This window comes from Balaenoptera physalus (genome assembly GCF_965194825.1).
Source record: "Balaenoptera physalus genome assembly, chromosome: 12".
Lineage (NCBI taxonomy): Eukaryota > Metazoa > Chordata > Mammalia > Artiodactyla > Balaenopteridae > Balaenoptera > Balaenoptera physalus.
This window is the reverse complement of record NC_138897.1, coordinates 81,356,095-81,369,988: the sequence shown is the minus strand read 5'-3', so window position 1 is coordinate 81,369,988 and position 13,894 is coordinate 81,356,095. Positions and strand designations below refer to the sequence as shown.

Genomic DNA, 13,894 nt, shown 5'->3' with positions numbered 1-13,894 from the left:
GGATGGGTTATGAAATTACAGATATATATTTGCTTATACTTTTTGAAAGGTAATGATGAACTACAACTTTTTTTTAAATGGCTATAAATATAAGAAGGAAAAGACAGGGATAGAAGATAAACTTCTTTGAATGTACTTTTTATATTTGACTTTAGAATCAAAGGCAATATTTTATATAATTGTAAATAAAATTTTATAGAAAGAAATTTCTGAAATCCAAACATAAAATGAAACAAATAACCTAGTCGTATATCCAGTTCGTACATAACCACATAGATAAGACTATTACAAATGAGTTGAAAGCACAGTAATTTGACTATACATCTCTGAAGGATCTACCCTAAGGATTAAAAAATAAAAGCTGGAAAAAAAATTAAACTGTTTTCAGTAATGATATTATTGGGGGTAGCGGAAGTCTTATTAGTCTGAGTCCTAAATTTGAATTGGAAGTACCATTTGGACTCATAATTTATTTCAAGAAAACAATTTTTTCTAGCTTCACCCATTGAGAAGGAAATAACCAACCTGACAACAATAAACACTTCTGGCTCCCAGACTGTAGTCTCTAAATACCACTTCCCAGGAAAGGAAGAAAGAGAAGGAAGGAAGAAAGGGAGGAAAATGAGAGAAAAGCTAACTCACTCCTTGGAGAAATGACTGATTCCAGTTCTGACATGGGAAATGTATTACACTGTAACAACTTATTACACCAGAAAGTAAGGAATCTAGCAAAAACTACTAGAGTTGTATAGGAAGGAGTAGAAGCCAGCTTGCAGAAGCTCCCACTGGTCAAAGCTAAAATAATTTGAGCAACAGAAATGATAATAAATGCCATAGATAGAAGCACACTAAATATGTTTAAAAAATCCATGAGTACATATAGATAAAAAAAATTTTTTTTGGAGAATGCTATTTTGAAAACTACTTAGTAAACAGGAAAGAATCAGGCATATATCCTGCCTTGGTGACAAAAAGCTTATCTTTATAGAAATATTCCAGCTAATAATGACGAATGATAAAGTTAAGAATACCACGATCTTACACACCTTATAAGTGAATGGATCTAGGCAATAATTACCAGTTGCTGCTTAGAAAATAAAAAGAGAAGCAACAGGACATAAGCACCTCCTGACATACCATCTCATATGCAGTCTTGCCAAAGAAAAACTGGATCTAACAAAGTGTCTAGATAGATCAACTTACAAGAAATACAGGGGAGAAAGGTGTTAAAATCCACCACAGAGACACACTCAGAAAAATCCAGATCATAAGTAACTCTCTGGACAAAGGACCTGCTTTCTCCAATAACAAAAACAGTAACAAAAAACAGGGTCCTATGGTCTGAATGTTTGTGTCCCCCCAAAATTCCTATGTTGAAATCCTAATGCCCATGGTGATGGTGATTAGAAGGTGAGGCCTTTGGGAAGTGATTAGGTCATGAGCGTGGAGCCCTCATGAATGGGATTAGTGCCCTCATACAGAAGGCCCACAGAGCTCCCTCACCTCTTCTGCCAGGAGGGAATACAATGAGAAGTTGCCAATCTGGAAGAGGACCCTCACCAGACCATACTGGCACCATGATCTCAGATCCAGCCTCCAGAACTCCAGAATTCTGAGAATTCTGAGAAATATATTTCAGTTGTGTATAAGCCACCCAGTCTATGGTATTTTGTTATATCAGCTGAATGGACTAATACAGAGAGAGAAGAAAAGGGAGTGGAAGAGAAAGGAAGGGAGGGGGAAAGGATGGAATAGAGAGGCTGAAAGGGGAGTAAGAATATAAAGAGGCTTAAGATTTTAAAAACAGTGGGAATTCCCTGGCGGTCTTGTGGTTAGGACTCTGCACTTTCACTGCCAAGGGCCCAGGTTCGATCCCTGACTGGGGAACTAAGATCCCACAAGCCTCACGGCAAAACAAAACAAAACGATACAAAAAGAACAGAGTTTAAAAACAGAGATCCATGGGGAACTTATTTGAAAAGTGATCCAACAACAAACAAATTAAAAAAAAAAAGACAACTAGCTTAATTGGAACAATGACTAGCTATTTGATGAACTTTTATTATATTTTTTTAGATGTGGTAGTAGTGTTTTGGTTAATTTTTTAAGAATTCCATGAATACTGAAATATTTATGATATTTCATGTGATATCTGGGGTAACTGGTGAAACTGATAATGGTACATGGGGGTTCTTTATACAAATCTATTTTATATTCAAATTTTTTTCATAATCAAGTGGGGAAAAAACACTTCCCAATTCAAACAATCTGCAAGTGTGTGTGTGTGTGTGTGTGTGTGTGTGTGTGTGTGTGTGTATCAAGAAAATGTGAACAGTGACTGATATGTGTTAATACTAAGAAATTATTGTTAATAGTTTTAAGAGTGATAATGATATTCTGGTTATAATTTTTTTTAATGAAATAGTTACAGATGAAATAACATCTGGGATTTGCTTCAAGATAAGCCAGGGCTGGGGGAGTTAAGTGGGGTGTAGTTTAAAAAGACTGGCCAGGGGCTTCCCTGGAGGGGCTTCCCTGGTGGCGCAGTGGTTAAGATTCTGCCTGCCAATGCAGGGGACACAGGTGCGATCCCTGGTCCAGGAAGATCCCATATGCTGCGGAGCAACTAAGCCCATGTACCACAACTTCTGAACCTGTGCTCTAGAGCCCTCCTCCTCAACAAGAGAAGCCACCGCAACAAGAAGCCCGCGCACCGCAACAAAGAGTAGCCCCTGCTCGCCACAACTAGAGAAAGCCCACGCGCAGCAACGAAGACCCAACGCAGCCAAAAATTAATTAATTAATTAATTAATTAATTAATTAATAAAAAGACTGGCCAGATATCAAAAATTGTTAATGCTGAGTGATAGGTATATATTGCTATAATTATACAATTTGCTCTGCTTCTGTATATATTTGAAATTTTGCATAATAAAAAGTTTTAAAAAATAGGCTTTTCATTCAAATTTTGATGTAAGATTTCTAAAATTTCTGTACTTATCCCTCTCTCAACTCAAAGCTCCTTAAAGACGAAACCCTGTCCATCTTGTTCACCATGGTGTCCTTGGTGACTAACCCAATGCTGGTATAAAAGAATAAATGTGAGGTCAAGTCCCTGGTTAGCAATGTTCAGCAATGACCATGACTGTTCTATTCTGTACACATCCTCAGTGCTGCAATTCAATCAATATTTGTGGTACAGAAGTTGGACAATTTATTTAACCTCCCTGAGTCTGAGGCTCCTCGTCTGTAAAATGGAAATAATATCTCACCAAGTTGATCTGACATACTGTGGTTAAAAGGACTTCATGTGGCCATTCATTTGTTCATTCATTCCACAAATATTTATGAATTCTAAAGTCCTACAAAAAGTATGGAATAATCATTCCCATAAACAGAGTAGTATTAATAAAATAACATAAATATTAGCTAAATGTAAATACTCATTCAACAAACATTTATGGAGTTTCTGCTGTGTACCAGACACTGTGCTACATGCTAAGAATAACTATGAAGGTAAATATGGCACACACACACAAAAAATTGTTTTGGACGAAGTTTTCTGTCACAGAGATGATAACGGAGAGAATAAGATTACAATGAGTTGGCAGGTGACAAACTTCAGTGCAACAGGAACACAGCCCACTCCCACTGGAGACATTCTCCTACCCAAGCTGGTTTCAGGAAAGAAATCAGTTCACTTAACCTCTCAAAGTTATAAATTTCAACTCCCAGATTAAAGCCACCATGCGATAACTGTCTTTCACTTATTCACTGCAGTAAAGCTATAGATTCTTTCTAAAGACCCCAGCCAATGCTGGAAAGCTTCCGAAGAATTAGATTCTTTTCTTTTTCTGGGGTTTTGCCAGCAGTCCAAACCAAAAGACCCAAATGGAGCTATTGGCTCATCCATTTAATATTAACTGCCAACTCCCTTCTCCCAGAACTTAACGCCACTCTATTTGAAAAAGCCCCCTCAGCAACTTGTTCCATGTCAATCAATGGCCAAATTAAGAAAGGACGCAGATCCGAGTCTTTCAGATCCAATCCCAAACATGAAACCAACTTCTCTTCCATTAAGAACAGGATTTAATAAATCATGTAAAAAAATTTTTTTAATAACTTACCTCAAATTCTTCCCAAAAGCCTTGTTTGACTTTATCTGTGGTCTCAGCTAATTTGCTTAGTTCTCGAACCCGACTTTCTATTTCAGCAGCATTGATACGAGTTGTGTTGAGGGGCTAATCAAATTCAGCAGTTGGTGTGAAATGAAGAAAGTATTACAGAAAAAAGTGTTAATGCAAAAAAAAAAAAAAGACTTCTATGTTGGTGTTCATAGAGGCAAGGACAGGAAGTTCACAGTAAAAGTTTTCAAATAGAGTTTCACTTTCCTTTCTGTTCTTTCAGGAAATATATCTTTCTTCAATCTCCACACGCTTTGCTGATATAAATTCAAACCTATTTTTCTTTATAAATAGACCACAATGTTAGAGATGGTATCATTTGCCACTAAGTAATAAGTGTGAGCTTTGAAACAGCAATAACTCCAAAATGTAAAGGTATGATCACCTAAAGGTAACCAAAGGGGCATCTACAATGAAAATTTGATAAAAACTTTGCTTTAAAAACTCCATAAGGCCTTTTAGAATTACATATGGAGATAATCATGAAAATGATGTAATATCTAGAATTTGTTTCCAAATATTACAAGAAGAAGGTAGTGAGTGGAGTAATAAATGAAACAAGATTTGATGAGTTGATCGTAATTGAAGCTGGGTGATGGGTACATGGAGGTTCACGATACTATTCTACTTCTGTCTGTTTGGAATATTCTATGTTCGGACTTAAACTCTATAAGGAGGGGGAGTTTAGCATTCCAAAATGCTTACCTGCTTGAGTTGCAGTACTGTGCCCAATGTTTCTACCATAGGATTCTTCTTGTAATGCTCCACGAGATCTGTCAAAGAGTCAAACCGTTCTCCTCCACCAACATCATATTTCAGTTCCTTTCAAGACAAAAAAAAAAAAATTATGTTCATGACCTTTATGTTAAATTACTGTTTTTCCCAACTCAAGTACAGAGACTAACTCCCCCAATAATGGAAAGATTGAAGAGCTGTAAGAGCACAAAGAAAGGGAAGCAACAAAGATGATGAAAATGGAGAAGCAGATCCAATGTAAAAGAGTTCATTGTGAGGTGTGAGAAGCTCTAAGTAAGTATCCAACACTAACTAGGCCACAAAGAAGTTTCTCCCTCATAAGTTAACTAAATAGCTAGAAAAAAAAAAAGAAAAACCATATTTACTATTTACTTATACTCTAGGCTAAGTGACTATACACAAGGCTGCTGAACAGAAGATAAATAACTACTTCTCTCTGAAACACAACAAACTCTAAGGCTGGTGAGGCAGCATTGAAGCCCAATATACAAGCCTTTACTTTCATCTTCTAATGAAAACTTAAAAGGGAAATTATAAACAGAGACCAGGAAATTTTTTCTGACAAGGAGACCAGAATAGGCTGTTTCAGGAAAACAACAGGAAAATGGTTAAACTTAGAAAATACAAAACCCTAGAAATGATATATGAAGATATTTGGGTATGACCTTTTATTTAAAAATAAATCGAGCGAGCGGGGAAGAAGCACTTTCAGAATGACAGAGTAAGGACCTCTGAAAATCTGCTCTTTCACAAAAGTAACAAGAACCCTGGCAAAAATTGTCATCAACTTTTTCAGAACTCTGAAAATTAACCAATAAAGTTCAAGGAGCATTTATTCAAGAAAAAGATTGAACCTTGATAAGAACAACAAATTGTTGCCTTTTAACTTGCCCTATTCCCACCTACCTCTCCCCAGCTTCTTGGTAGCCTTGAAAACCAATAGTCTCATAACCACAATAGCTGTGAAAACAAAGCAGCTTAGCATAACTGGGGTAGATAGATGGATTTGGAGCTCTTTCCAGACCTATCCCTAGACAATTATCACTATCTGATCTGTTTAGCAGATCCCTGGGAAAGCCTTATTTTCAGAGCTTGTCTTTATTTGATTGCCTTACAGCTTACTCAGCCTGCCTTCAGGGGATCTCCCAAAAACAATTAGCAGCAATTGTTTAATACCACAGCGGCCTAAGGCAGCAATACCAGTCAAGGCAAATAAGAGATTGATCAAAAACTTAAAAGGAAAATCCAGGCAACGTCCACAGCGGGCTCTGAAAACCTCCAACATATCCTTGAGAATCTAGAAGGACATGTGCATGTGCATGTACATGGCTGTGTGAAGTCCAGCAAAGATCCAAAAAGGCCCTAATCTTTACCTCTAGCTGATCCTGAGGTTCTGTGTAAGCAGGAAGTGAAGGCTAAGGCAGAGCTTTAAGGTGCCAGAGCACTGAAAGCAGTCGTGCCCCAACACACACACACACACACACACACACACACACACACACACAGCCTCCCTGGCAAAGGCTGGGAGATTTAATGTTTCAAGGCATTTAAGGAAATCTCTGTTCAATCATTAACTGATCACTAAGCTACCCAAGCAAAGACTTCAGTGGCCACACAAGACAAAGACAGGAAAGTCACTGAACACACAAACAGCAACAACAACTACAGGAACAATAAAAAGTAGCAACAACAAATAATACTGCCTCAGAAAGGAGGGCAAAGGATTTATATTATATTATTTAAAATGCCTAGTTTCCAACAAAAACTTATGAGACATGCAAAGAAACAAGAAAATATGATCCATACTTGGGGGTGGGGGGGGAGGGTGGGAAGCATTCAACAGAAACTGTCCTTGAGAAAGCCCAGACAAAGACTTTAAACCAGCTAGTATAAATATATTCAAAGAACTAAAGGAAACTATAAATTAAAAGAAAATATGAACATGATATCTCATCAAATAGAGAATATCACAAAATGATAAATACATAAATGTACATAATGTTCATAGCAGCATTATTCATAATAATTAATGGGCCAAAACGCCCATTAATCTTTTAATGGATAAACAAAATGTGGTATATATCCATACAACAAAATGTTTGCCAATAGTTTACTGACACATGCTATAACATGGATAAACCCTGAAAAACATGCTAAGTAAAAGAAGTCAGTCACAAAAGGCCACATATTACATGATTCCATCTATATAAAATATACAAAATAGGCAAATCCATTGAAACAAAGAGGTTAGTGGTTGCCAAGAGCTGGGGGGGAGGGGGAAAAACGCGAAGGGACTGGTAATGAACCCAGGGTTTCTTTTTGGGGTGATGAAAATGTTCTGGAATTAACGTTGTTGGCTGCATAATTTGTGAATATACTAAAAACCACCAAATTGTCCACTTTAAAAGGGTGAATTGTATGGTGTGTGAATTGTATCTCAATAAAGCTGGGTTTCTTGGGGGTTTTTTTAAATCTTATTGAAAAACTGAAGCAATAAGTGAATAGACAGTTGCTATTTAGGAAACTATGTCAAAACAAAGTTTGATGTAGTTGACCAAGAACCAACCTCCTTGCTCCAGCCATCACATTAAAAACAAGAAATGGTGAGTTCAGTTCTCCCAGCCTTAACCAGAATTCTATAATATGAAAGTACATGTAGTCACAGGCTAGACTGTGCTGACCCAAGGGAGAAGCTGAGGCCATCGCTTTCGAAATTGAGACAGAGGCAGACTCCAGCTATAACCAAGCACAGATTGAGATACTACAGGGCTGGGAATTCCCTGGTGGTCCAGTGGTTAGGACTCCGTGCTTTCACTGCCGAGGGTTTGGGTTCAATCCCTGGTCGGGGAACTAAGATCCTATAAGCTGCGTGATGCAGCCAAAGAAAACAAAAAGATACTGCAGGGCAGAAGGTGATGTACTGAGGCATGACTTAATCTGCCAGAGATAGAGAGGAATAAGTAATTTAATAAAGTTCTGAAATGATGAAATAGTTATAATTAACAAGGTACTAAAAGTGTAGAAGCCCTTAACTAGATGACTTTGGAAGTAATGGTGTCAGTCTTCTCCCAGCAGAAAAACCACCCAAAGATGACATTTCGCCAGACCCACAGTTCAATCCGGGCTTTACCTGACAGCGGATCATAACATGGGTCACTTTAGACTTGCCGTCATTGCTCTCCCCTTTGTCATCTCCGGTTCGGACAGAGAGAACAAAATCTCCAGGGTGGCTCTGGCTCTCCCGCACAAGAAAGCTACCGTGTTTTCCTTTCTCGGTTAATAATTTCTCTGCTTCTTTCCCAGACAGATGTCCATGAAACCACCTAAATTTTTTTAAATGAAAAATCAATTGAGTTCTGCCACGGGCTCACAACATTCTTTCACAAAACTACCATACATAGTCACCTCTACTCAACACAATTAAAAACAGGCACGTTCCTCCAAGAGATTGATCCATTCCACATAAGCCAGAATTTGCATCCCAAGCAGGCAGGAAAAAATGACAAAGATATTAAGAGTGACCATTAGGGGAGTTCCCTGGTGGTCTAGTGGTTAGGATTCTGGGCTTTCACTGGCATGGCCCAGGTTCAGTCCCTGGTCAGGGAACTAAAATCCCACAAATCACGTGGTGTGGCCAAAAAAAAAAAAAAAATGACCATTAAACTCCTTAAATGAGCCCACAGTCATTTGGAGGCAAACATCCTCAATCTTTCCTATTTTCTTTTAAATCCCCCATCTTTTAAAATGGCAGTTTGTCATTTCTCCACTGCCAAACCCTAAAAGGACCAACTATTTAATCACAGTCATTTTAAAAAGTTATAATAGAGAGTTATGGTAGAGACAGAGAATCACTTGAATGTTTGCCCTTGCTTTGGCATGCAAACACTACATTAAACAGGATCTTCATTATAAATTAGTTCAAGCATTCCAAGCTTTTCTAGATTTCCAATCTATACTTCAATAGCCTCCAAGTTTGCTGTCAACATCTTTGGACTATCTACTGGGTTATCATTTCAAATTTTAATGCACATAAGACTTGGAGTAGAGGCAAGGGATTTTGCTAAAAATGTGAATTCCCATGCCTCACAATCAGAGATACCAATACACTAAGTCTGAATGGGGCCCAGCAATCTGCATTTTTAACCAGCACAGCAGAGTCCTAATGTAGGCCGTCTGAGGTCAAACTTTGAGACAATGCTACTCTAAGCTACTATAGAAAACATCTTAACATAGTCATATTAATAATGTGGCTTTTTCCCTCAGGATCTTGGTGAGGAAACAAGCATGATCATAGCACATAGTGCTAATGGCTCAACACTAAAGGAATATACTTCAAGGTATTTTTCATCTACCCTCAACTGAACAGAGTAAAATTAAATAAACTGCACAGAGTTGGCTGACAGCCTTTTGCTTAATAATTTGGCTGGAAAACAAATTATCAGCATAAAATACCAGTGACACAAAGGTATAAGTAGAAGAAACCTACTTGAAGACAGAAAATATTCAAACCTAATTAAGAGACCCTGATTTGGTACTGAGTCAGAGAGAAGAGACTGGGAATGCAGAAAACCAATAAAATCAATGCAAGTTAAGTCAAGCCCCAGCTTTTATCAGCTTAGTTCCAACACTGGGGAAAGATCTCTGAAATAATACAATTCCCTCTAATTAGGGTCATTCTCACACATTTGTGGATATAACATAAAAGAACTGATGAAAAATCTGACCGAGTTCTCTGCTTTCCCACTTCTGAGCTTAAACTGACATCTGTTGGTGGCATTGCTGAATAGCTGGTCAGAAGCTACTACAGGGAACTGCTATTTTGGTGTTCCCATTATCATTTGTTTTCCTCTCCTAACGCTCAAAGTTCAATAACGCTCAAGTTCAATAATCTTAAAATTACTGCATGTATCAAGTATACACAGGAATAGTCTGAGACTTCTGTAGAACGAGTGTAAGTAACACTGACTAAAGCTTTTGCAAGAAAAGGCCACTCAGAATAATCTGATCGTATTACTCTTACTTTAGTAACACTTTTAAGATTACAGTTTGAGAAACAGAAGTCAAATCCCCATAATGCATTCACCTCACACCTATGGCACGGGAGAGATGCAGACTCTGTAGTTACGAAAATGTAACTGACCTTTCAGAGGTAGGATCTGCACAGTTCAGAGGATATTTGAGCTCAATAACATCTCCATTCTTCTCTTTTAATTGCCCATGATGTTCCATGTAATACTGGACCAATTCAGCCAAAGTGGCAAACTTCTCCCCTCCATACAAGTCATAGTAATCACCAGTGTTCTGAATCTTGATGTGGGTGACAGCTCCATTTCTTCTAAAATAGTCCATTAGAAAAGTGGGGGGAAAAGACAAATAAAGAGCTATACTAGTAAAAATGGATCTCATATTCATTATCAGATTTCACCTAAACATTGAAACAAACCCAAGGAATGTACAAGTTTACGCTTTTCCTAAACAAATGCAGTGAGTGAAATAACCACACAGTCAACCACTTCAACACAAAGGGCTCTGCGTATATTAAGTGACAATCATTTTTCTCATCATTAATTAATCAAGACAAATATCACTAAAATTAAACGTACATTTACCTTATAATCCAGTAAACCCACTCCTAGTATTTTGCCCCAAAGGAATGAAACTGCATGGCTACCAAAAGCCTTGTACAAGAATATTCATTGCAGCCTTTTTGTAGTAGAAAAAATTGAAAGGTCAAATATTTATGGCCAAAATGGATACACAAATACTCATACAATGAAATATCACACAGGAATTTAAATAAAAGAGAGGACCATTGATATATACAATCAACTTAGGTGAATCTCAAAAACATTACGTTAAGAGAAAGAAGCCAGACACAAAAGAATATATACTGTATGACTTCATTTATATGACATTGTAGAATAAGCTAGTCAATGGGGATAGAAAAGAGAAGAGTGGTTGCCTCCTAGGGGGAGGGAGAATAGAAACCGGCACCAAGAAACTTTCTAGGGTGATAGAAATACTCAAGATTTTGATTGGAGTTTTGGTTGCATTGATAAACACATTTGTCAAAATTCATCTCACTATACACTTAAGATACTATACATAATTGTATCTTTAAAAATCATTTTAAAGACATATAATTAACGGAGTTTCCAAAGTGAGATAGCTAGTATGTCAACCCAATGAATTGACAACACTGGCCAAAAGTTTCTAAAACTTGGTATTTTAGTTAGCCTAGGCACTTTGATGATTTCCATTTGGTTTTCTGTACTACTAAGTACATCTCAAGGACACCCATAATCATCTTTGTGGACCCAAGGGGTCTGGCAACCCCAAAATGGTAATCACTGACCTATATTTATTTTTTAGTCTGACCCTATAGTGTTATTGATGAAGCCTCTGTTAAATATAAACACACTTCTACTAAAGATAAAGGAAAATGGAAATGAAGGAAAGTAAGAAAAATTGTCCTACAATGTTAATAACAATATCTACTTCTAATTTTTGGTTACAGTCTTTTCCAGTGGGTAAAAAAGGCACTTCGGGTCTCTCTCCTCCAGCTACACCTGATTCTATTTTAACACCTCAGCTTTCTATCTCTAACCTTGACTTAACATATCACAAAAACAGATATTTCAGGTATGGACTATAAAGCAACATAGATGGATCTCAAAAACATGATACTGGGAATTCCCTGGCAGTCCAGTGGTTAGGACTCGGCGCTTTCACTGCAGGGGCCCAAGTTCAATCCCTGGTTGAGGAACTAAGATCCCGCAAGCCATACAGCGCAGCCAAAATAAAACATGATATTGCATGAAAGAAGCACAATGCAGAATGATATGCTCAGCATGTACCATTTATGAAAATTTCAGAACGCACACAAGTAATATTATACATTATTCATGACACAGACATACATATATATTCTATTTTATTATTATATTACTTTTATGTTATATTACTTATTATATTATATGCACTTTTTTTTTAACGAACTAGAAAGAAATACACCAAACTCAGAAAGTAGCTGTCTCTGTGGCAAAGAGAAGAACAGCAGGAAGGGTGGTGAAAAATGGAAATTTTGCTTTTTTTTACATTTTATTTTGAAGAAAAAAATGACTGGCAATAAATACAATATGGGTAATTGGACATAATTTTTTGTATTTTTCTGTATTTTTTTTCCTCAAAATTAAAAAAAGGGGCTCTTCCTTGACTAACTAAGGCAACTTAAATCATCAAATTTTCAGCATGGGCACATAACAAAAAGATTAGATCACCTGTAGAAAACTAGAACAATAAACTTGTCATTTATGCATGCACACACACACACATGCATCTCAGTGTCTATAATATACATCATATACATAAGAAAACATATATAAAGTGAAACTTGGCAGTTTAAGAGTTGTTAAAAGCACTGGTTCTAAGACAGTTCAACAAAAAGATATACAAATGACCTTTAACCTTATTAAAAGATGTTCAGCTTCAATCATAAGAGAAATTAAAATTCATTGAGATACCATTTCTCACCTATCAGGTTGACGAAAGTGAAAAGCTTGACAACACTCAGCTGGAAGCTGTGGAAAAACAGGGACCCTCAGACACTGCTGGTGAGAATGCAAAATGGTACAATCACTGTGGAGGGGAATTTGGAAAAACTATACCAATATATATTGACTCTCTGCCCCAGTCATCTCACTCCCGGGAATTCACCTCTGAAGATACATTTCCAAAAGCACAAAACATATGCAAAATGTTATCATATTAAATGCAGTATTATTTATCATTGTAAAATATTGGAAATAACTAAATTCCCATTTTTAGGAAATTGTATAAAGTTACATGCTATGCAGTTAATTTAAAAAATGAGAGAGATCACTAAAAGATTTCTGTAAGTGAAAAAAGTAAACTACAAAGAAATAGATTTAGTATTCCACTTCATGTGTGAAAAGAAACGCAGAAAGATAAACCATAAATTAATAAAACTGGTTACCTACAGGGATGGAAATAAGGTACACGGGGTAGGGATAAGAATAAGATTTGTCAGAATATACCTTTTTATACAGTTTGACTTTTTTTTTTTTTTTGATCAATTTTGTTTATTTTAGTAAGTTTTTTACATTTTAAGGGATAATTGTCTATTTAATTGAAATTGTTAATACAGTTTGACTTTTAAATCTTGTAAATGTTTCACATATTCAAAAAATAAAATGAACAAGGATCAAAAAAATGAGTACAAAACCAAAAAACTGAATACAGAAAGAAAGAAATGACTCTAACTTTGCAGTAAGTTCATAACTACACAGAAAATTAATTCCTGTAGCTTTTGAACACAGTACAGATTGTACACCCTTAGTGGGATATATGCTGTGAACAGAAACACTCCAGATAAATCATGAACTTTACTTAATGGGTTTGTAATTAGAAATGATAATGGTATAGTAATTCTGAAACTATCTTTGTATTATAAGATTGGGCAAATGAGGTCATACATTGATGCTGCTGTGAAACACGGTTCTCTCTACAGAAGGGAAACACAAATACGGAATGGGAAAAGGTAAGGAAACTGGGCTGAACTGGAGCTATCAAACTTGTTTGATATACATTTATATATTTATTGATACTGATATATTTAAAATTTGGTTTTAAATATATAAGTATTTCCCAGCTCTGTCTACTATAAGGGCCTAGAAGCAATGATACTCCAGAAGACGGGGCAAACAGATATTATGTGCTTCCTGATGTGAAATAAAGGGATGGCTTCAAAATCCACTATTGAAATGACGAGAGAAATTTGAATATGGACTGTGTGTTAGATAACATTATGGAATCACTTAAAATTTCTCAAATATAATAATGATACTGTAGTTATACAGGATGTCCTTGTTCATAGGACATGCACACTGAAGTACGCAGAGGTAAAAATAAGCATCCTGACATCTGCAACTTAT

The 13,894-nt window shown here is 36.5% G+C and overlaps 1 protein-coding gene across 7 annotated transcripts in view; it reads right to left on the bottom strand.

The window, feature by feature from the left end:
* PTPN11 (protein tyrosine phosphatase non-receptor type 11) overlaps positions 1 to 13,894 on the bottom strand; it is a 75,087-nt gene that overhangs the window by 43,151 nt on the left and 18,042 nt on the right. For 5 of the 7 annotated variants that reach the window (XM_082417484.1, XM_082417478.1, XM_082417480.1 and 2 more), the window contains exons 3-6: positions 10,081 to 10,275; positions 8,071 to 8,263; positions 4,890 to 5,006; positions 4,128 to 4,241 (exon numbers count right to left, since the gene is read on the bottom strand). In XM_082417484.1, the coding sequence (XP_082273610.1) occupies positions 4,128 to 4,241; positions 4,890 to 5,006; positions 8,071 to 8,263; positions 10,081 to 10,275 (619 nt within the window). The remainder of the gene's footprint in view (positions 1 to 4,127; positions 4,242 to 4,889; positions 5,007 to 8,070; positions 8,264 to 10,080; positions 10,276 to 13,894) is intronic. The other 2 variants (XM_082417479.1, XM_082417483.1) reach the window with 1 other exon arrangement.